At 41.4% G+C, this 24,214-nt stretch overlaps 1 protein-coding gene across 1 annotated transcript; it reads left to right on the top strand.

The window, feature by feature from the left end:
• Window positions 1–4,785: 4,785 nt before the first annotated feature.
• LOC129700906 (tetraspanin-1) lies at window positions 4,786–17,060 on the top strand. The gene is made up of 8 exons (XM_055641711.1): window positions 4,786–4,942; window positions 8,670–8,747; window positions 11,435–11,641; window positions 12,558–12,632; window positions 14,042–14,140; window positions 14,961–15,098; window positions 15,186–15,269; window positions 16,054–17,060. The coding sequence occupies exons 2-8, from the start codon at window positions 8,691–8,693 to the stop codon at window positions 16,114–16,116; spliced, it is 723 nt and encodes a 240-aa protein (XP_055497686.1). The 5' UTR covers window positions 4,786–4,942; window positions 8,670–8,690; the 3' UTR covers window positions 16,117–17,060.
• The last annotated feature ends 7,154 nt before the right edge of the window (window positions 17,061–24,214 follow it).

Here is a 24,214-nt window from a genome sequence, read left to right on the forward strand (position 1 = left end):
TAATCATGGACACTCCCTCTTCCCTCTCTCCCATTGGACAAAAGGCATAGAAGTGCGAAAACTCACACTTCCAGATTTAGGGACAGTTTCAACCCAGCTGTTATCAGGCAACTGAACCATCCTACCAATGACTAGAGAGCAGTCCTGAGCTACTATCTACCTCATTGAAGACCCTCGGACTCTCCTTGATTGGAATTTACTGGACTTTATTTTGCACTAAATGCACGTCATTCACATTATTCCCTTTATCGTGTATCTGTACACTGTGCTTGGCTCAATTGTAATCATGTATTGGCTTTTGGCTGACTGGTTAGCACGCAAAAGCTTTTCACTGTACTTCAGTGCACATGACGATAAACCAAACACAATTGATAGGGTTTCCTAACACCACCCTAACTGGTTCCACCTGGCCGTCATTCTTCCCTAATCGGGGTTGCACCTACGCACTTTCCACATTCCAGTATCTGCAGCTTTGTTTTCTCCATTTATCATCTTGCAAAATGTTTCCACCCCACATCCTTACCTGGTGCCACCCATCACCAGTCTCTTTATATTGGCTCTCTCCCCATCACATTGGAGATCATATACAATCCATGCCAGAATAATATGATGGCTCTCAGAAGCAGTTTTCTTGTTTCACAACCTAGCGGTTCCTTGCGGTAAGGAATTATTTTAAGGGAAATCATCACTCCTTGTCCAGTTGAATTCAAGGTTATTTTCTACTGCAGTTGTACAGGGTCTTGGTGAGACCACACCTGGAGTAATGCGTACAGTTTTGGTCTCCTATTCTGAGGAAAGACATTCTTGCCATAGAGGGAATGCAGAGAAGGTTCACCAGACTGATTCCTGGAATGTCAGGACTTTCACATGAAGAAAGACTGGATAGACTAGGCTTATACTCGCTAGAATTTAGAAGATTGAGGGGGGATCTTATAGAAACTTACACAATTCTTAAGGGGTTGGACAGGCTAGATGCAGGAAGATTGTTCCCGATGTTAGGGAAGTCCAGAACAAGGGGTCACAGTTTAAGGATAAGGACCGAGATGAGAAAAAAATTTTTCACACAGAGAGTGGTGAATATGTGGAATTCTCTGCCACAAAAGGTAGTTGAGGCCAGTTCATTGGCTATATTTAAGAGGGAGTTAGATGTGGCCCTTCTGGCTAAAGGGATCAGTGGGTATGGAGAGAAGGCAGGTACAGGATACTGAGTTGGATGATCAGCCATGATCATATCGAATGGCGTTGCAGGCTCGAAGGGCCGAATGGTCTACTCCTGCACCTATTTTCTGTTTCTGTTATGTTTAAGCACACAAAAATAAACATATAATAATGAGATGAGCTGTTTAAGCATAAAACGAGTAAGTAAATGAATAAATAGCAGAAGTGTGTAAGGAGATATAGAATTCAGCATGCGCATAATAATAATAATAATACATTTTATTTATGGGCGCCTTTCAAGAGTCTCAAGGACACCTTACAAAAATTTAGCAAGTAGAGGAAAAACATGTAAGCAGAATGAAATAAATAGTAGAGACATGACTAGTACACAAATTAAAGACAGAATTCAATTCAAAACACAATATGAGGCAATTCAAGCACAGATGAAAAGGGAGGGGGACGTGGGGCTAAGGATAGGCAGAGGTGAAGAGATGGGTCTTGAGGCGGGACTGGAAGATGGTGAGAGACACAGAATTGCGGATCAGTTGGGGGAGGGAGTTCCAGAGCCTGGGAGCTGCCCTGGAGAAGGCTCTGTCCCCAAAACTGCGGAGGTTGGACTTGTGGATGGAGAGGAGACCAGCTGATGTGGATCTGAGGGACCGTGAGGGTTGGTAGAGGGAGAGGAGGTCAGTGAGATATGGGGGGGGCAGATGGTGGAGGGCTTTGTAGGCGAGGACCAGGATTTTGTAGGTGATCCGGTGGGAGATGGGAAGCCAGTGAAGTTGTTTGAGGACTGGAGTGAGGTGATGCGATGCCAGGATTTGGTGTGGGTGATGAGTCGGGCGGCTGCGTTCTGGACCAGTTCGAGTCGGTTGATGTAGGTGGAGCTGATGCCAAGGAGAAGTGAGTTGCATGGCCTCTCATCTAGTTTCAAAAACACTCCAAATCAAGTCCAATTGTGATTCTGATACAAACTAAAAGAGGAAGAGAATCTGTAAAGATAAGCCTATTTTTTAACCACTTTTGCCTCTCAGCTGATTAAAGTAAGCATATCTTTTCAGGAATTTCAGAAGGCCATGAAATAATCCAATCATTCAGCTAAAAGCAGATGAAATTCATCATACTATATAAATTGTAATGAGCCACGTATTCATATTTGCTGAGGACACAAAGAAAGGCAGCACGCTATGCAGTGCAGATGATAACATCGCTTTATAACATTATAATATTCAATTATGCCAAAAGGCAAAACCAAGGATAATGAATATGGAGATCATCCACTTTATTATACACAATGACGTAAAACGAAAATGATGAAAATCTAGAAGCAGTGGTGGTCTAATAAGAAGAAAGATATAAAGTCTGAAGAAGGGTCTCGACTCGAAACGTCACCTATTCCTTCGCTCCATAGATGCTGCCACACCCGCTGAGTTTCTCCAGCATTTTTATCTACCTTCGATTTTTCAAGCATCTGCAGTTCCTTCTTAAACAAGTCCTGAAGTAACTCAGTGAGTCACACCGCATCTCTGGATTTAAAGGATAGGTGACCCTTCTTCCAACGTCACTCATCCTTTTTTCTCCAGAGATGTTGCCTGACCCCTTGAGTTACACCAGCACTTTGTGTCTATCTTTGATATATACCAGCATCTGCAGTTCCTTTCTACACATGGTCTAAAAAGACTTAGGGGTATAAATATATAGGTCAGTGATATGCCTGTGCGCATACAAAAATGATCAAATAGTCTCAGAAAACAAAAACAGAACAAGCTGCAAACACTCAGCAGGGAACGTGACACTGAGTTAAAGTTTCAGGTGGAAGATCCTTCATCAGAACTTGGAAAGAGAGAAAACAAGACATAGACACAAGGAACTAGAGCTACTAGTTTAAGAAAAATGACACAGTGCTGAAGTAACTCAGCAGGTCAGGCAGCATCTCCAGAGAAATAGGCCAAAGGAAATATCTCTGGTAGGGAGGAGCCAATTTATTATACTGATAAACTGCTGATGAAACAATTGATTGATAGATTTGTCTGGCTTTTTTGGGGAAATTGTTAACATTGTCAAGTGGATGCCAATGTTATAACTGTATCAGTTCAATTGGCTGGATGTTTTGGCACATTTCCTTTCATTAAACAAGTCACAGGTTATGGAAATAAGGTTATGCTGGGAATATATATTCATAGATCATAGATCATAGCTTAAGCTGTATACAGTCATGGTGAGCATGTTACAGGAGATACACAAATGTTACAAATGCAAATTAAATTTTCTGGTTTGTTTCTAGGACTGAAAAAATAGGAAGAAAGTTTAGATGAAAAATAGGGCTGCATTTTTGGGAGAATAGATGGCTGAAGGGAGAGTTAACAGAAGCATAGAAAACTACAAGGAACTTTGTTGGAGTAAATGGGAGCACCAATTCTCCTTAGCAAAGGAGTAAAACATTTCATGGAAGCCTAAATCTTAAAATATGAAAGATAAGAAAAGAAGGGGAAAGTATCACCCTGCGGGCAGTTAAATCTGCTAAAGAAGTGGTAAAGGCAGAGTCATCACAATTAAAACATTTTTTTTTCAGTTCTGACCTGCAGGGTAAGGTATTTAGTGCTGGAAGAATGGGAATAACCCAGGTAGATCCTTATCAACCAGCACATAAACAATGAAAGGAATGACCTCATTCTCTGTATGTCTTCTGCAATACAATGACCCTGTGGTAGGCTATATGTCTCCTTCTGTAGCTGATGTTAACTGATTTAACAGAGGGCAATATCTCAGGGTTTTAAGCTAGACTTAACGTCAAGTACTTTATCCTATTACAATATTCAGAGTGGTCGGGTAAACTAAACATCATGGCCTCCGCTTTCTATGCAAATTCTCATTAAATTTGTGATTGCACCAGTCACATCCCCTGTCTGCTTGTGCACCCAGCTGAAGCTGTTAATAGTCAATTAATATCTTTCTTTCAGGAAAGGATGTCCAATTAATAAAAAAGGGTTGTGGGTAACTACAAATAGAGAGGATTGAGGCATCTTATTGGAAGGTGATTGAGTTGTTGAATAGAAACATCATGAAGATTATTGACATTCTGGGACCTTGGAAGCACAATCTGAAGCAAGGCAACTACTCCCCCAGGCTCCATGTAAGACATTTAGCTTCGATTATAATGATCTATCACCCTCCTCACGTGAGTAAAAGGCTGAATCTTGTCGGTTGATCGGCTGCATAACAGCTACTTGGGACGGTTATGTATCTAAACGGCGTTTGGATTAGGAGCTGCCCTTCATTCTGTGATTTTAGCCCAAGTCATTTCAAATGTGTCACCAATGTAGCTGTAACCCTGGGCACCTCTACTTCAAAGACGTCGCCTTAACCTTGGAGGAGTTCCACGAATTAGAAGGGTCATTGTGACGAACATGGTTTCTACATTCAAGCATTTCCCTATGACTCATACAAAGGATGCCACGTCAGGGTTTTGTTGGGGGGGGGGGTAAGGTTATTGGTAATATTACTCTGCCCGCATGTTCACCAGAGGGCGCGCACACACATCATTTTACCTGGTTCATTCAGCGCCAACCCATTTCCCAGGGCCATTGGTTAAACGCAATGTCAATTTAAATCACGGTTCAACCCCCTCCTTTAAATGTAGCGCCAGCCAACAGGTGAGGCATTTGGATTGACTGAGGCATCTGACCAGTTTCGGCCAAAGCATTGATTTACCTCTGTAAAGGGGCTGGAATTACTGCATCGTCTTTTTAAAGGAAAATACTAAAGAACTTTTAACAACTAAAAGGTATATTTCAATTATGTGAATTTCGAATTAGTGAAAACTTTAATTCGTTATTTTAAGACATAATATAACTTGTTTTTCTGTCTTTCACTTGTAAAGTTTTATTTTCTCATTTGAAATTCGTATCTTGTTGGTGATAGACAGAAGGCTTAACTTTTAGGATGTGCAATAGAGTTATTTGTGATGCGTTTTTATTCCAGCCGTCCTGGTTTCACATCGGGTGGGGTTAAATTGAAGGTCGTTTAAATGTGCGTGTGTAATTGAACTGGCATGAACCTTCGGATTAATGTATCTGCACGGATTGTTATATTTAATCTTGCCTGTGTTTGCTTTTCCCACCAAACTTTATTCTTCTTGGGTTGTGGTTTCTGTCTTGTGTTTCTCCTTATTTAGAAAGTATCTCTTGTAAGAAGAAGAATCTCCACGCTTGATTGTAGTGAGCTAGATACGTGCCATACTTTGTTTAGCGTACTGGTTGTTTTGCAGAGGAGAAAATAGCAATCTTAGTTGAATTGAGGTGACTCTTCTGTATTAAGGACCAAATAAAGCAACAAATTGAATTTGTCCACGATAGCCCCTTCCAGTAATTAAAGTCGTTTTTCCTACAAATTGTTTTTATGTAATACAACAATAACAATTGCGTGGGTGGTGGTTGTTACTAGTTCACGTTTGTTTTCATACTTCTAAGTAAACTCGTCTCTCTCTGCTTGTTTACCTGATGTTGAATTTTCAAGGCATTTTAGTTTGTAATCAGATTTCTCAGGGATGCGGTATTTTTATTAACTTGACTTCCTTGTTTAAATGGAGTGTATCTCGTTGAATTGACCACAAGATCGCATTGTCTGGAATATGATTTTTAAATTTTCTTTCTGCTGAAATCTGTGTTGATGGGTTGGTGCCAGCAAATTATTAGTTTCCAAGATCAAAGTGATCAGATTCAATTTAATTGTCATTGTCGGTGTACAGTACAGAGACAACGAAATGCATTTAGCATCTCCCTTGAAGATCTACAAGAACTTCCTCCTTCCACTAATTAATACCTGGTTATTGGCATAACCGGCCCCTGTGACTCATCAAGATGCTTAGTGAATAGGCATTATGTAAGTCACAGCACCAAGACGTCCCCAGTGTGGCCATACTGCTCATCAAATGCCTAACTATATTATCTCACTGTTCCAGTATTAGGCCTATGGCCATCTATGCAATTCCATTTAAAAATCTCAACTAAATTTTTAATTCGCTTCTCTGCTTCACCACCCTCTCAGGCAATGTCCCAGATTTTAACCAGTTCACTAAATTTCCAGTCCATTACCTTGTTCCATAAAATAAAATGGACCAGATAATACTGAAGCCAGATCGCACCTTGTGTGCTGGTCCCAGAAGTGGATCTGCTATCATACATTACAATCTCTCCACTGTTACTTTTTTTTTATTTCCTGCATCTGTGCACCGTGGACGCCTGCTATCATGTATAGTTGTCTTGATTGGAGAGCACACAGCCAATGAAGCTTTTCACTGTACCTCAGTACATGTGACAATAGTAAACGAAACCACCCTCTGACATTACCCAAGAAAAAGTTTCTAGCAATCTATCCTGACCCTCATAATTTTATTTGCCCCTATTGGTCCCCCATCCAATTATCTTCCTCCAAGGAAGAGGCCAAACCTATCCAATCTAATGATTGAAATCCTACTGAATCCAATGCATTATATCCATGTGAATTTTGTCAATGCTACACTTGCATTTATGTGGATCATAGCCATGTTATCATCGTTAACATGTAGTTACCACCTTAAGCTCAATAAAATAGATTGGACTGGAAGATGCATCCGGGAAATCGGCCCTTTGGCCCACAGTCCATGCTGATCATCCGTTCATACTAATTCTTCATTATTGTGCTTTCGCATCCATTCCCTAAACTCTAGGGGAAAATTACAAACCAGTATGTGTCTGGGATGTGGGGGGGACACTGAAACACATAATAAATCAGTGCCGTCACAGGCAGAACCTGTAAACTCCGCACGGGCAACACCCAATGTCAGGATTGAATGCAGGTCTAGTGCTGTGAGGCAGCAACTCTACCAGCTGTAATGCTGTCTGTCAAATTAGTTAGACAAGATCTCCTTGAAAGACTCACTGACTACCCTCCAGTCTTCCTGTACCTCATCTGTGTCTAACAATACTTTGTACATCTCAGGCAGGACACTTGCAATTTCACTGTACTTGGGTGTATTATGTTTAGTTTTAGTCATAAGAAAGATGAGCCAAATGATTACAGAGAACTTTTGCAAGAATGTTGTCCCAACTCGAAGTTAGGGCTTTATTCCTTAGAGTACAGGAGATTGAAGTGTGTAAAATCACGAGGGGTATAGGAAGGGTGAGTGCAGTCTTTTTCCCCCAAGGTAGGGCAATCAAGAACCAGGGGGCATGGGTTTAAATTGAGGGGAAATAATAGAAACCTGAAGGCCACTTTTTCCGCACAGGATGTGGATCGTGCTGCCAGATGTTGAGGTAGGCACAATAACATATTAAGTCACTTGGACTGGTGCATGAATAGGAAAGGTTAGAGGCCCAGATCCAGGCAAATGAGACTAGTTTATGTGGGGCATCTTGGTTGGCACGGATGAATTGGGCCAAAGGGCCTGCATCCATGCTGTGCGACTCTTATCTCATGAGGAGAATGACTAGAATAGTACAGTTGTGTGGGAACATTTGCACCAAAATGTACAAAATTATTTTGGGGCTTGATGAGGGGAAGAAATGTTTCCTTTGAGTATAAGGTCAGTGGATATAGTTATGGAGAGTTGGTATGGTTTTAAAATAAGATGCATGCTGTTTAATACTGAAATTGCTTCATTCAGAGTAGCCACCCTTTGGAATTCTTCACCCCAGAGTGTTGTAGAGGCTGGAACCAGTTCATTTAATCCTCTTTAGAGATCACTGAGATTGAAGGGATAGTGCTGAAAGATTACACAGCTGAGCAACCATGATCTGATGAATGGTATAGCAGGGCCACATGGTTGGCCACTGCTCCTTCTTTTGCAAGCTTTTTACAATTGTTAAAGGGTAATTTAAATGGAAGAAATACCCTAAATAGCAAATACTGTTGAGCGTGCATCTCTGCATGAATGGGGAGCTTCCCTTGACTTTGTGTACAGAAACACGTGCTTGCCAATACTACATTTTATGAAGCTTCTGTACCCATTTTCCATAATCAAATAACACAACAATTGGAGGGTATTTAGGCTAAATACTTTTTTCACCTGTGATAGAGTTATGAATTATTTTCACAACCTTCCACTAAGAATCAAGGTTCAGAGTACTAAGCAAGGCATAAATATGTACTTTTAATTGAATATTCTTGCCAACAAAATATTTGTATACTGTAAACAATACATAACATCAGAGAACCTTTTGGAATCTTCAATAAATAAGACGCCATTATCTCAAGCAGATCTGAATTAAATACTGAACTGCATGCAACAAAAATCCACAAGTGGAGCTTGCCTTTATGGATGGTTGGTTGAATAAGATGTCTTTCATGTGTAGAAATAAACTGCAGTTGCTGATATATCCAGAAAATAAACACCAATGATAGAGTATCTCTGCGGGTTAGAAGAAGGGCTCTGACCTGAAATGTCACATTCTTTTTCTTCTAATATGACTTTCATTATGGATTTAATTAAATGTAATTTCATAATGTTTAACCCTCTATTTGCTGTTATGTAGATCTCCTCCTTTCAAGTGAAAATGGGGTGCTTTACGTTTGTGAAGGTTATGATGATCTTATTCAACCTCTTCATCTTTGTAAGTATATTATATGCTTGTTCAGTAGCAACTGCCAGGCCTCACGATTAATTGAAAATAACCCATGTGGGACACTTTTGTAAATGTCTCGACTTTTTTAATCCTTGGTTTGTAGACTTTGCCTTCTATTGTAATTGGGATACTATTTTGCATGCAAATGTCACCTTGCCTTGAATATCGGCAATTTATGACAGCATTTTCAATGTAAAACGTCATGACACTTTACAGGCTTATCAAAAATTGGCATTGAGCTGTTAATGAAATTCATTCCTAGTGAGCTTTTAAATTGCAAAACATTTTTTTATAAAGAAAGCTCTGGGTCGCCATTGGTATGGGATCATAGAATTAGGAATTTAGGAGATCTCGGTCAGGTTTAAAGGGATTTCCAACTTTTTTTAAAATAACTTCTTGGGGTGGGGAGTTGCAGAATGTGAATAGCAAGGTGAGCCAAACTATTTGATAGAGTAAATAAGAATTAAATTAAAATGGCAATGGGCCGGCCAGGAAACTATGTCCATTCATGTTGATTTGAATCGGAATGTTTTCCAGGGAGTGGACATTAGAACATGTGCAAGGTGGCCAGGTAACCATGTTAAAATGGTAGAAATGTTTGCATGCAAATGGCTAAGAGAAAGAATGCAGTTTTAAGACAAAGCTGGGGGGGGGGGGGGGGGGGGGTATAACATTGGAGATGGTAATCTTGGTCATTCAAATGGTCAAAAAGATCATCACCTGCTTTAGACTTGGCTGGGTGGTAGAGAAATGGATCAATGCTGACATCACTTTTTGAAGATGGCAAAAGATTAAGGTTATGACAATGATTCAACGGAACTATTTTGGATTGGCAAGTCAGTAGAAACCCACTTTCAAAGTTCATGAGTGGTAGGAAATGTCGAGGTTAAGAGTGGGATCCTTTGGTTAGAAGAGATATAATTTCTGATGTTTTTGATCTTGGCCAAAATCAAAACGTGCACCCAGGCCGACAATCGTGGAGAATGCTGAGACAAACTCCAAGATCAAAGATGGAGGTATTAGTTTTTATGGCAGAAACCTATTTGGAGGAATGTGTACATTGTTTCTGAAGAGCGAGTTGGGAAGTAAGGCGGATACAATTACAGACTTGAGAGGCCGATTTGAAATCATGGTTATTTGGAAGGGAGAGTTGTGTGTAAGGTTGTATGTTTTACAGTTAGTTTGAGGGGAGCCCAATTGGTTAACCACTTGTATTCCAAAATATCTGTTTTTATGATGCCTTTCCAGTGGTGAACTGCCCATTTGGAGAAAGTTTTTAATATTTTGTGAAACTTGAGGCTTTATTGGCTTTTGTGGATAAACTTGAACAAATCTGACGGTCTACGTCACAAATAATCAGGTTAACCAGCCTTTGATAATCTCTTGCTTTGTCTAGTACACCTCGTGGACTTGCTACATGCCTCCTTTTTTGAGCTGATTCCAAATAAATTATTTTGGAATATTTTCAATTTCCCATGATTCTATTATCAGACTCTTTCCTTGACCCCACCTAGTACTGACCTTGTCACTGCTACTCTATTTGCTTTGCTAAAACCGGCAGTATTTATTTCAGTGTTCCTGTGTACTCTTCAAGGAAGTAATATTTTTTCCAGTTCAAGATCTAATCCTGAAGAGTCTCAACCCAAAATGTCAAACATTCCTCTGCCTTCACACATGCTGCCTGATCTGAACTGTTTCCTCCAGTAGTTTATGCTGCCCCAGATTCCAATATCCGTCTCTTGCCTTTTAATTCTTTGCCACCATACATTACTGTTTTGCCTTTTTGTAGTAGAAATGGGCTTTGTACTTTAATTTGAATATAGCATAATCAACTTGTTACTAATCCAACTTGCAATTGTACATAAAGAATGGTCACAACCAGAAATGCCACCCGTCTGTGTTCTCCAGGGAAGCTGCCTGACCTGAGTTACTCCAACACCTTTTTTTTTTATTTTTGCATGCAATTGTGTTTCTTTTGCACCTTGTTTTACTGTTTGGTTAGTTAAGTCTCCTCTACATTTTTATTTCTAGAAGTAAACATCCTGTTCAGTTATTCTAGAGTAAAGAATTCTCCTGATTGTTAAATCTGGTCGTGTCTCCTGTATTACAAGAGTGATTGCATTAGAAATGTAGTATTAATTATACATCTGACCCAAGGAATACCATGTGTGTGAAAATGACTGAATTCAAGATCAATCCTGAGTTGTAATAAAATGAAGTTTTGATATTTTTGCTTCATCGCAGTGTTTAGTTTACAAAGTGTGGGGAAACTGACCCTTCGGCCCACTGAGGCCATGCCAACCAACGATCGCCTTACGCGAGCACTATCCTGCACACTAGGGACAATTTTACAATTTTTACTGAAGCCACTTAACCTCCAAACCTGCACATCTTTGGCGTGATGGATGAAACCAGAGCACCTGGAGAAACCCACGTGGTCAGGGGAAGAGCCTGCAAACTCTGTACAGACAGGATTGACTTGTAGTCAGGATTGAACGTGGGTCTCTGGTGCTGTATGGTAGCAACTCTGCCTCTGCACCACTTTGAATATTCAAGTTTAAAAAAACCCTGTAATTCTTGAAGCACCTCTTTATCAGATGAAATTCAAGTTTTTTTTTTTATTATGTACGGGTAAAAAAACTCTTCTCAAGCTGCTGTTTTATCATTCCTTTCAGCTTGCAGGAGGAGCCCTGTTGGGAGTTGGAATATGGGTTAGCGTGGATGGAACTTCCTTTGTGAGAGTAATTGGCCCCGTATCATCTCAAGCCATGCAGTTTGTCAACATTGGCTACTTCTGCATTGCCATTGGAGCTGTCTTGGTTCTCCTTGGATTTCTAGGATGTTGTGGAGCACAGAAAGAAAGTAAATGCCTGCTAATACTGGTATGTATATGTTGTAGGTGGAAAAGATTTGAAGAGGAATAATGGATACGTTTTCAAGCTTGGTGATCTGGGTGGGATGCTGGGGATGAAAACAAGAAATTGCCAAGCAAATGTTTTTGATGTACACTTAAACAAAATTTAGCCATGTCTCAAAATGGCTAAAATTCAAAAGTAAAGTTGCTTCAGCGCTTTGCTTGTAGCATCTGGTGCATTGGCCTTGGATGGGGATTGCTATACTGTGTCAAATTGATGCCAGGAGTTTAATTGGGATTGATAAACATTGAACCTGGTCTCAAGCTGCGACTGCATGCGACGTGGAAGACTTGCCATAGTGACTGCATGCTACAGTCTAACACGCTTAACTATAGCTGAATATTCAATTTTCAAGAGACTTGCACCATTTGCAAGACTTTTTCTGCGTAAAAGGTCAAAGGGTTTTATGCTGGTTTTGTAGCCCATCAGCGTGCAATGGAAGCACAGCCCTGTTCTCATGGAACCTTTTAAGGTGGCTGCAGAAAATTTCAATTGTCACTCCTGCATTGTCCTGGACCCCATTTAAATGTTGCAGGCAGCTCCTTGCTCTGAAAGACCAAATCCTACACCAATTGACAGACCTCTCTACTGACTTAGCAATGCAACACTATTTGAACAATATGGTGGGTTATTTTATGAGCTGGTTGACCTGAAATCCTGTTTTAGGTTTATGTTGGCATAGTATCTTGTGCTCTCCATGATCACCATAAAGTCTGAAGAAACTTCATAAATCTTGAGTTAAATCAAACTCTTGCATGATTTGGCAAACTTGCACAGGAGGGCACTTGGACCGTGGCATTGCTTGCCTTAATTTAAACTTCAACTTTGTTCATCCATGATTTTTCTCTGATCATGGTGGTAATATTTGTTTTCATCTTCCTAGTTCTTCGCCATTGTTCTCATCATCTTTATTGCTGAGATTGCTGCTGCTGTTGTGGCTCTGGTGTATTCTAGTTTTGTAAGTACAAGTTTTTTTCATTATGAAATAGAGCAACATAAAGCTTTTGTATTGAATTCTGCTGCTGAGGGTATATTGATGCCATTGTTATAAACTCTATTCCTCTGATTATTCCAGCTAGATATTTAGAAGTATCTAATGTTTTCATTTCAACAGTGGTGAAAGTAGAACTATTTTGTAACATTTGGCTTCACTTTCTAAGAAGAACTTGCATCCCCATTTCAGATGGGTTTTCTTCCCACCCTTCCCCCACACACCACTCCTGAAGATGTGGCGGTTAAGATGACCACCTTGTTCCTATTTATATTCTGGGGTTGAAGAGATAGTTTCAGATTATCCATATTTAACGTACATGCTCAACTTCCCTTTTAGGCAGTAGCTATAAAGGAGTATAACTGTTTAGACTTTAGCAATACAGCACAAACATCAGACCACCGATTCCACATCGACCAGCGACCAGCAAGTTGGATTAGTAACAAGTTGATTATGCTATATTCAAATTAAAGCACAACACTAGGAACAATTTGCAATATTACTAAAGTCAATTAAACTACAAACCTGTACATATTTGGTGTATGGGAAGAAACCAGAGTACCTGGAGTAAACCCATACTATCACAGGGAGAATGTACAAACTGTAAAGCCAGCACCTGTAGTTGGGATTAAAACCAGCTCTTGGGCACTAAGGCAGCAACTCCTCTGCTGTGCTGCTGCTCTGCCACCCATCCTGTGGATGGTACATGCTGAAATCTCGGTTTGCTCACTGATCCTATCATGTTAGACATCAGTTGCATGTCCTGCCTGAATATTGACCATGCAGACATCCAGGCAAGTGCCTTGTGACGCTTCAAGAAAATTGAGACGGATGCTGGCTTGCCACAAACACATCATCCACTTTGTTCTTGTGTAGGAAGGAATGGCAGATGCTGGTTTACACCGAAGATGGACACAAAATGCTGAAGTAACTCAGCAGGTCGGGCAGCATCTCTGGGGGGGGGGGGGGGGGGGGGGGGGGGGGGAATAAGGAATAGGTAAAGTTTTGGGTCGGAACTTTCTAGACTAGTTTCAGACTCACTGAGTTCATCCAGTATTTTGTGTCTATCTTCGATTTTGTTCTTGTCATTTGTATATGGCTACTCAATTTGAGTCCTGGATTTTTTGGTGCACAACATGCTTGAATGTCAGGAGATTAGCTGACGCTTTAGTTATGGTGGCTTCCTTTTGAAAGAAAAAACTACCTCTCACTTATCAGTCTCAACCTGAATTTGAAGTCTGGCTGTAAAACTTTATTTTTGTTATGGTGAGCACCAAGTCTTGCTTTTTGCTGTACTTTGTGTAGAACTAGATATTCCATTTACTTCTGAATGGGAGCTGCATTTTAATCCTACAGTTTTCTTTTTCTTGGTGTAGGCCGAAAGTCTTCTCCGTGCCTGGGTTACTCCAATATTGAGGAATGATTATGGAAGACAAAAAGATGCAACCGGCATCTGGAATACTACAATGAGTGAAGTAATTATTTTTCCACATAAATGACTAAACTGGGGACAAATGCTCTGTTAATATCAAGGCTAATGCTATAGAATCAGCTACAATGTCAATAGTAGTAGAACAATTGCCTTGGTGTATTTCAGTGCTCCTGAAAATGGTTTATTTGGGCAAGTCTCCAGTGTATTTGAGTCAATTTACTGTTATGGATTTGTACTTCAATAACACAGGAAATACTTCAGTTGCTATGGCACCTTGTATTCCATTAATTCGGTCTTAAATGTTGGTATTTCAACCAATGGTGGAACCAAGGCATAATTATAATATTACCTGAATATACTGAAATTTCTATATTCCAGAACATAATGCAAAACCAAATTCTTATCTATATTTCCTCCTTCTGAAGAAATCAACTCCACTAAATGGTGTAGAAAGATGTTGTAATATAACATTAAATAAATGCTAAAGTTGAGGCTGTGGGACCTGGCAATGACTGGATATTTGGGACTTGGGTAGATGGTAAATGATCTCTAGTCCTTGGGAATGGAGGGGGAGCCTAGTCATAAGGAATGCATGTGCTCGGGCAGTGAGGTTGAAGAGTTTGAAGCTTTTTTTTGTATGAAGTGAGAAAGAGACATCTGAGGCTTGATGCAAACTGTTCCCAAAACTTCAAAGAATTTGAATAAACTTGGCCAAAATCCAACTGAATAGGGAAATTTGCCTGTTTTTGAACTTGCTTCATTTGTATCCCTGATGAATATCTTGCTCACTGGTGTACTGGTATTTAGTGTGAACGGTGTACCTCCAGCATTTGATGTAACATTTTTTCCTCCAACTTTTGCAGCTGAAGTGTTGTGGCTTTACCAACTACACAGATTTTTCTGATTCCTATTACTTCAATAACAACGACAAAACCTACCCACCTTTCTGTTGCAATGTGACTATTTGTACTGAGACAGCAGCAATACAAAGCCAAATACAGGTAGGATGGCTTTTTTTTTTTAATTTAATTCCTGACCTTTTCTGCCTTGCCCTGTTTCAACTATAATATCACCCTTATTTATTGCAGGGATGTTTTCAGCAACTCTTTGACATTCTAAAGGAAAATGCGAACATTGTAGGTGGGATTGCAGCAGGGATTTGTGTACTAGAGGTGAGTTCATTGTTCTAAACTGATTCAATACCTTGGTCTTGCCAAAGCAAGCAATTTAGACATTATTAAACTTATGGTATGATATTTAAGAAAAGTGGCTATTTCTCAGAATTTAGCTGGATGTTGAGATGCCAGCAATTCAAAATATTTAATGGTCTCTATTGCCTAACAGAATATTTTGTATAATCTCCAATAATCCAAATATATAGGTTTGGCCCAAGTTGTGACTTTTGTCTAAATGGTTGCAACAGCAAACTTTTTTTTTGGGCCTCTTTGCTTTGTTCTAAATGTTCATCTTTGGCGTTAAAGTCACACAGCATGGAAACGGGCTCCTCTGCCCAGTTTGCTCACACTGACCAACATGTCCCACCTACCTATATTTTGCCCATATCCCTCTAAACCTGTCCTATCCATGTACCTGTGTTTCTTAAACATTGTGATAGCGCCTGCCTCAACTACCACCTCCAGCAGCTTGTTCCATATATACACACCCCCCTTTGTGTGGAAAAAGTTACCCCTCGGGTTCCTATCAAATCTTTTCACCTTCACCTTAAACTAATGTCCTCTGGTTCTCCATTTTCCCTTGCCCTGGGCAAGAGACTTTGTGCATCTTTCCCTTTTATTCCTCATGATTTTGTATTCCTCTCATCGTCCTGTACTCTAAGAATAGACTCTTAGCCTGCTCAACCTTTCCCTATAGCTGTTGTCTTGTTCACTTTAGAGGGTTATTAAATCTGCTGTTTTCACTCATTTGCCATGTATCCTAAACTATTTCTCATTTCAGATTGCTGCAATGGCGGTGTCAATGTATCTGTACTGCAAGATTGATGGAAAATCTCGTGTATGATAACTAACATATTGCAAGCTTCTACATTTTTAAGTTGGCTGAGGAGTGTAATGAAACTTCAGATTTGTGAAAGCTAGCACATGATTGTTTGATGGTACATGGAGTTGAATGTCTTCAGGCACACTTAACTTAGGCTACTTCATATTGGCACCAAGAAAATTCTTGTCATCATCCCCTAAGCATGCGTTTGAAATTAATGCGCAGGGACATGTCAGAGGCAACATATTGCCCATTGACTCTAATGGGCAATATGTCAGTCTTTTTTTTTTTTTTGCATGAAGGAAAAGTACTCGTGTTTCCATAGTTTTAGTTTCTGATCTCTTGAACTAGAAATGAAGTATTTGTGTGCAGAAATGATTTATTTTGCACATCTGGAATTTGTCAAGTGTATACGATTAAAACGGGATGCCATGTTTAGATTTAGTGGGGCAAGGGAGAGGATTGTTAGTTTCCTTTATGCTGCATTCATGGACTACTGGAGTTGTGTGTCTAACCTCCAGTCCAAGGGCAAGATGTTATCCTTTAAGTTACTGACATGTCAAAACCTTTTTGTTCACATCAGCACTTTAAAAATCGCAAATAGTCTCCTGGTCACGGAATCTTTTTATACATAGCACTTCCCTGAAAGATAATTTGTATTGAACAGTGTAAACTTTGTTTTCCTCCTTTAGCACAAATACAAACGTGAGGTAGGGCAAGACTCCAACTTGAATATGCAGAGTCCTCGCATCAATAGCAATGTCCATGAGTCCCTTGTCATCTATTGAACTGAATGATTCTCCATTGTACAGGATAAATCTATGCCTTGTAAATAACATCAGATGTTACCAAAATTGGACCAGTCTTTGTATTCTAATTGTGACTTGTAACTTTAATTGGAAATTTATATAAATCGTTGTATGGCAATCTTGTCTTTTAATAAATAATAAACTAATGAAGTCCAATTCATTTCAAACGTGCTAAATATTGGGACTTTTCTGGGGCTAAACAATAGATTATTGGAGGTAATATGAATGGGGGGTCAAGTTTATTGTGGGTTACAAATGACTCTGAACTGTTCACTACATTTGTAAGATGTATGTATACCTACTTACAATTAGGCACTGGCATTAGCTGCAGTCATTATGTCTGGGAGCAGAATGAGAGTATGGGAAGGGGCATTTAATTTGTGATAAAACAGGATAAGTTGAATATAATTTCTTGAGTAATTGAAAGCACTACTTCCAAATCGACTTGATGTTCTAAAAATGGGTTACCTTGGATGCAACTGCAGTGAGATGATTGGGTTTGCCTGTGCTGGGAATGCAACTCTTGCAGATCATTGAACACCACTTCTTTCAGTGCATCAGCCTAGACTTCAACTAGCAGTGTATTTACCCTATAACCGAGTCGGAATGAAAGAAGCTGCATTTGCCAAATCCATGGCTCCTGATTGTAGTCCTTGCTGATGGGTCCATGCAAGGGGTGACCTTGAAACGAGAGACCCTAATGGGACTAATCTACAGGCCCCCAAACAGTGGCTTGGACATACGGTGCAAGTTGAATCGGGAGTTAAAATTGGCATGTAGCAAAGGAAATGCTGTAGTTGTTGTGGGAGATTTCAACATGCAGGGAGACTGGGGAAATCAGGTTGGTACTGGACCGCAAGAAAGGGACTTTGTAGAGTGCCTTCATGATGGATTCTTAGAGCAGCTTGTATTGGAACCTACCAGGGAGAAGGCAATTCTGAATTTGGTGTTATGTAATGAACTGGATTTTGTAAAGGACCTTGAGGTTAATGAGTCATTAGGAGGTAGTAACCATAACATTATTGACTATCGTTATATTAACCAGATAACAATTACAGCACGGAAACAGGCCATCTCGGCCCTAGAAATCCGTGCCGAACAACTTTTTTTCCCTTAGTCCCACCTGCCTGCACTCATACCATAACCCACCATTCCCTTCTCATCCATATGCCTATCCAATTTATTTTTAAATGATACCAATGAACCTGCCTCCACCACTTCCACTGGAAGCTCATTCCACACCGCCACCACTCTCTGAGTAAAGAAGTTCCCCCTCATATTACCCCTAAACTTCTGTTCCTTAATTCTGAAGTCATGTCCTCTCGTTTGAATCTTCCCTATTCTCAAAGGGAAAAGCTTGTCCACATCAACTCTGTCTATCCCTCTCATCATTTTAAAGACCTCTATCAATTCCCCCCCTTAACCTTCTGCGCTCCAGAGAATAAAGACCTAACTTATTCAACCTATCTCTGTAACTTAGTTGTTGAAACCCAGGCAACAGTCTAGTAAATCTCCTCTGTACTCTCTCTATTTTGTTGACATCCTTCCTATAATTGGGCGACCAAAATTGTACACCATGGTCAGGTTTAATTTACAATTGGAGAGGTGTCAGTGTTAGTTGAATAAAGGGGACTATGGGGCCATGAGGGAGGAGCTGGCCAAAGGTGACTGGAAAGATACACTAGCAGGGATGACAGTGCAACAACAATGGCAGGTATTTCTGGGAATAATACAGAAGGTGCAGGATCAGTTCATTCCTAGGAGGAAGGAAGATTCCAAGGGGAGTAAGGGGCAACCGTGGCTGACCAGGGAGGTCGGGGACAGTATAAAAATAAAAGAAGTACAACATAACAAAGATGAGCAGGAAGCAAGAGGATTGTGTAATGTTTAAAGAGCAACAGAAGATAACTAACAAGACAATACGGGGAGAAAAGATGAGGTATGAAGGTAAGCTAGCCAAGAATATAAAGCAGGATAGTAAAAGCTTCTTTAGGTATGTGAAGAGAAAAAAAAAATAGTTAAGAGCAAAATTGGACCCTTGAAGATTGAAAAAGGTGAATTTATTATGGAGAACAAGGAAATTGCAGATGAGTTGAACAGGTGCTTTGGATCTGTCTTCACTAAGAAGGACACAAACAATCTTCCTAATGTAGTAGTGGCCAGAGGATCTGGGGTGATGGAGGAACTGAAGGAAATCCACATTAGGAGGGAAATACTGTTGGGTAGACTGATGGGACTGAAGGCTGATAAATCCCCAGGGCCCGATGGTCTGCATCCCAGGGTACTTAAGGAAGTGGCTCTAGAAATTGTGGATGCATTGGTGATAATTTTCCAATGTTCTATAGATTCAGGATCAGTTCCCCTGGATTGGAGGGTAGCTAATGTCATCCCACTTTTTAAGAAAGGCAGGATCGAGAAAACAGGGAATTATAGACCAGTTAGCCTGACATTGGTGGTGGAGAAGAAGCTGGTCAATTATAAAAGATGAAATAGCCGCATATTTGGATAGCAGTAACAGGATCGGTCTGTCAGCATAGATTTACAAAGGGGAAATCGTGCTTGACTAATAACCATATAACCACATAACAATTACAGAACGGAAACAGGCCATCTCGGCCCTACAAGTCCGTGCCAAACAACTTTTTTCCCTTAGTCGCACCTGCCTGCACTCGTACCATAACCCTCCATTCCCTTCTCATCCATATGCCTATCCAATTTATTTTTAAATGATACCAACGAACCTGTTTCCACCACTTCCACTGTAAGCTCATTCCACACCGCTACCACTCTCTGAGTAAAGAAGTTCCCCCTCATGTTACCCCTAAACTTCTGTCCCTTAATTCTGAAGTCATGTCCACTTCTTTGAATCTTCCCTATTCTCAAAGGGAAAAGCTGATCCACATCAACTCTGTCTATCCCTCTCATCATTTTAAAGACCTCTATCAAGTCCCCCCTTAACCTTCTGTGCTCCAGAGAATAAAGACCTAACTTATTCAACCTTTCTCTGTAACTTAGTTGTTGAAACCCAGGCAACATTCTAGTAAATCTCCTCTGTACTCTCTCTATTTTGCTGACATCCTTCCTATAATTGGGCGACCAAAATTGTACACCATACTCCAGATTTGGTCTCACCAATGCCTTGTACAATTTTAACATTAAATCCCAGCTTCTATACTCAATCCTCTGATTTATAAAGGCTAGCATACCAAAAGCTTTCTTTACCTCCCTATCTATATGAGATTCCACCTTCAAGGAACTATGCACGGTTATTCCCAGATCCCTCTGTTCGACTATATTCTTCAATTCCCTACCATTTACCATGTACGTCCTATTTTGATTTGTCCTGCCAAGGTGTAGCATCTCACATTTATCAGCATTAAACTCCATCTGCCATCTTTCAGCCCATTTTTTCCAAATGGCCTAAATCACTCTGTAGACTTTGGAAATCCTCTTCATTATCCACAACACCCTCTATCTTGGTATCATCTGCATACTTACTAATCCAATTTACCACACCTTCATCCAGATCATTGATGTACATGACAAACAACAAAGGACCCAACACCGATCCCTGAGGCACCCCACTAGTCACCTGCCTCCAACCTGACAAACAACCATCCACCATTACCCTCTGGCTTCTCCCATTCAGCCACTGTTGAATCTATCTTGCTACTCCTGCATTTATACCCAACAGTTGAACCTTCTTAACCAACCTTCCATGAGGAACCTTGTCAAAGGCCTTACTAAAGTCCATATAGACAATATCCACTGCTTTACCCTTGTCAATTTCCCTAGTAACCTCTTCAAAAAATTCAAGAAGATTAGTCAAACATGACCTTCCAGGCACAAATCCATGTTGACTGTTCCTAATCAGACCCTGTTTATCCAGATGCTTATATATATTATCTCTAAGTATCTTTTCCATTAATTTGCCCACCACTGAAGTCAAACTAAATCTTCTGGAATTTTTTGAAAATGTAACTAAGAAAATAGACAAGGGAGAGCCAGTGGATGTAGTGTACCTGGACTTTCAGAAAGCATTTGATAAGGTCCCACATAGGAGATTAGTGGGCAAAATTAGGGCACATGGTATTGGGGGTAGAGTGCTGACATGGCTAGAAAATTGATTGGCAGACAGGAAACAAAGAGTAGGGATTAACAGGTCCTTTTCAGAATGGCAGGCTGGTGGGGTACCGCAAGTCTCGGTGCTGGGACCGCAGCTATTTACAATATACATCAATGATTTGGATGAAGGGATTCAAAGTAACATTAGGTAATTTGCAGATGACACAAAGCTGGGTGGCAGTGTGAACTGTGAGGAGGATGCTAATTTGCGGAAGGACATTCTTGCTATAGAGGGAGTGCAGGGTAGGTTTACAAGGTTAATTCCCGGGATGGCAGGACTGTCATCTGCTGAGAGAATGGAGCGGCTGGGCTTGTACACTCTGGAGTTTAGAAGGATGAGAGGATATCTTATTGAAACATATAAGATTGTTAAGGGCTTGGACCCGCTAGAGGCAGGAAACATGTTCCCGATGTTTGGGGAGTCCAGGACCAGGGGCCACAGTTTAAGAATAATGGGTAAGCCATTTAGAAGGGAGACGAGGAAACACTTTTTCTCACAGAAAGTTGTGAGTCTGTGGAATTCTCTGCGGTGGAGGCAGGTACTCTGGATGCTTTCAAGAGAGAGCTAGATAGGGCTCTTAAAGATAGAGGAGTCAGGGGATATGGGGAGAAGGCAGGAACAGGGTGCTGATTGGGGATGATCTGCCATGATCATATTGAATGGCGGTGCTGGCTCGATGGGCCGAATGGCTTACTCCTGCACCTATTGTCTATTGCAAAGGCAATGCGTGCATTAAATTTCGTCCCTGAAACCACACACTTGTGGGATAAGTTGTGGCTGACAATAGGTTAAATTCCTCCAGACCATAACAGACTTTTGAATAAAAGTCTTCTATACTTCAATTACTGTTTGTCTTACTGCTTATTTCAATATGATTTGAGGTTTCATTTAAGGAACCATTGTCCATTATGTTGCTGAAACAATATCCAAACTTTGGGGAATAAAACCAGTTTTTAATTTATTTAATCTGAATGAATCAAACCGATGACAAATTTGAAGTACAGGTGCACAACCTTTTATCCGAAGATCCAAATAACGAAAACCTCCGAATAGCGGACATTTTTTTCAGTCCTTGAAGAAAGGTCCTTGAAAACGTTCACCGAGGGCGGCCCGCAGAGGTGACAGCGGAACCTCCGGTCGGTCCTCGAAGAAAGGGGAACTAAATCCCCATTCATAAAAGAGAAGGTGAGGGTATATTGCGTGGGAGGGTTAATAATTGACAATATGCTGCTGTCTGCCCGCGGAGTTAAAAAGTTCCCACGGTAGACTCACGATACACAGTATATCGAGAGTCTTGCGTGGGAACTTTTTAACTCAGCGGGCAGGGAGCAGCAGATTGTCGCTCCCTTCAGTTTCACCCCACCTACACCCCTCTGCTTCCCGGCCATGTGTGTGACCCCTTCCCTCCCCTCTCCAGCTCCCCGCCCATTGCACCGGCGTGAGGGCTTTGCACTGTCTTCAAGTCGGCGATGCCAGCATACAGTGCCAGTCACCGGACACATCAGGACCAACGGGACACCGACCCCCAGGCCCACTGCAAGCACGGAGATCCCAGAGACCCACAGCCAGCAGCAGCCCAGCCCCGTTCCAACTCCAGAGGAAAACTGCAAACTGGCCGGAGACATCAGGACCACCAGAAGCCGCTCCCCGATGGGCCGCTACGGCGACGTGGCAGTTCGCCCACAGCCCGAGCTGTGCCCCCTCATCGGGACACCGACCCCCAGGCCCACTGCAAGCATGGAGATCCCGGATCAGCAACTCCAGCCCAGCCCCGCTCCAACTCCAGAGGAACACGCTCCCCGTATGGGCAGAAGCTGATGGTGTGCAAGGTAGTCTTGTTCTTGGGGTCGCGCAGCTCGGCCTGTGGGCGAACTGCCACTTGTCGCCGTAGCGGCCCATCGGGGAGCGGATTCCTCTGGAGTTGGAGGGGGAGGGGGGTATTGTGCTGTTTGATCGCCCCCTGCTATCCCAGGGACACGGAGACAGGACGTTCACCGAGGGCGGCCTGCAGAGGTGACAGCGGAACCTCCGGTCGGTCCTCGACGAAGGGGAACTAAATCCCCATTCATAAAAGAGAAGGTGAGGGTACATTGCGCGGGAGAGTAGGAATCCCAAGACAAAGTTGAGTGAGCGTTCACCGAGGGCGGCCCGCAGAGGTGACAGCGGAACCTCCGGTCAGTCCTGGAAGAAAGGGGAACTAAATCCCCTTCATAAAAGAGAAGTGGAGGGTATATTGCCTGGGAGGGTATATCGCCTACCTGGAAGAAACCGGACATTTTTTCCAGGATGTCGTCTGCACACCAAAGCTCACGTTTGGCGCCAAACGCACGTCGCCTCTGCTGCACACGGATATAAGAGTGTGAAAATGTCGCCTTAGGCCGCCTAAGGTCATGTAGCCCCGCTAGGGTGACATGAGTGCGAGAGGTGATTCAATGCTGCGGTCACATTTACAAATTCAGGAATTCATTCAACACACTGCATTTCATACAGATATTTATTCTGCAAGAAAAAACTACATTGAAGACTCAAACTCGCGACCGAGGAACTGCCGGGATCAAGGCGCAAACTCGCGACCTTGCGGATATGAGCCGAGCACTCTACCACTGAGCCAGCCATTAAAATATACGCTAAAAAATGTCCATTCCGAAGGCCGACAAATTCCGAATTACGAAAAGTGTCTGGTCCCAAGGCTGTCGGATAAAAGGTTGTGCACCTGTACTAGTTAAGGACTATAACATTGGATTTGGGATATCACAAACTGAAAAGGCCTGTGAATGAAGAAAACCACATGACCAGCAATAAACACTGAGGATCCACTGTACAAAATTTGAGGGCCCATTGGTCATGGTTTCTGAAGCAACTTTATTACCATCCTCCAAGCCAAATGGGACATTGGGAATTGTGCTGGACCACTAACCTTATTATGTCCTCTGTGTTCTCTTGTGACCTAAATGATTTAATTTGGCTTCGTTAAAAATGTTACCAACTGTTTACATGATGAAACATTGGGTGAACCAGCAGTTCATGTCATCACAAATGTCAGGTATCTGGGAACACTTGGTAGGATGGGAAGCACCAATAGCAGGAAATCAACATTTTGGTCAAAGCCCTTTTGGCAGGATCCTTAAACTGAAATCTTATCTCTTTCCACAGATGCTGCCTGGCTGGATGTTTCCAGCACACT

This window comes from Leucoraja erinacea, chromosome 10 (assembly GCF_028641065.1).
Source record: "Leucoraja erinacea ecotype New England chromosome 10, Leri_hhj_1, whole genome shotgun sequence".
Lineage (NCBI taxonomy): Eukaryota > Metazoa > Chordata > Chondrichthyes > Rajiformes > Rajidae > Leucoraja > Leucoraja erinaceus.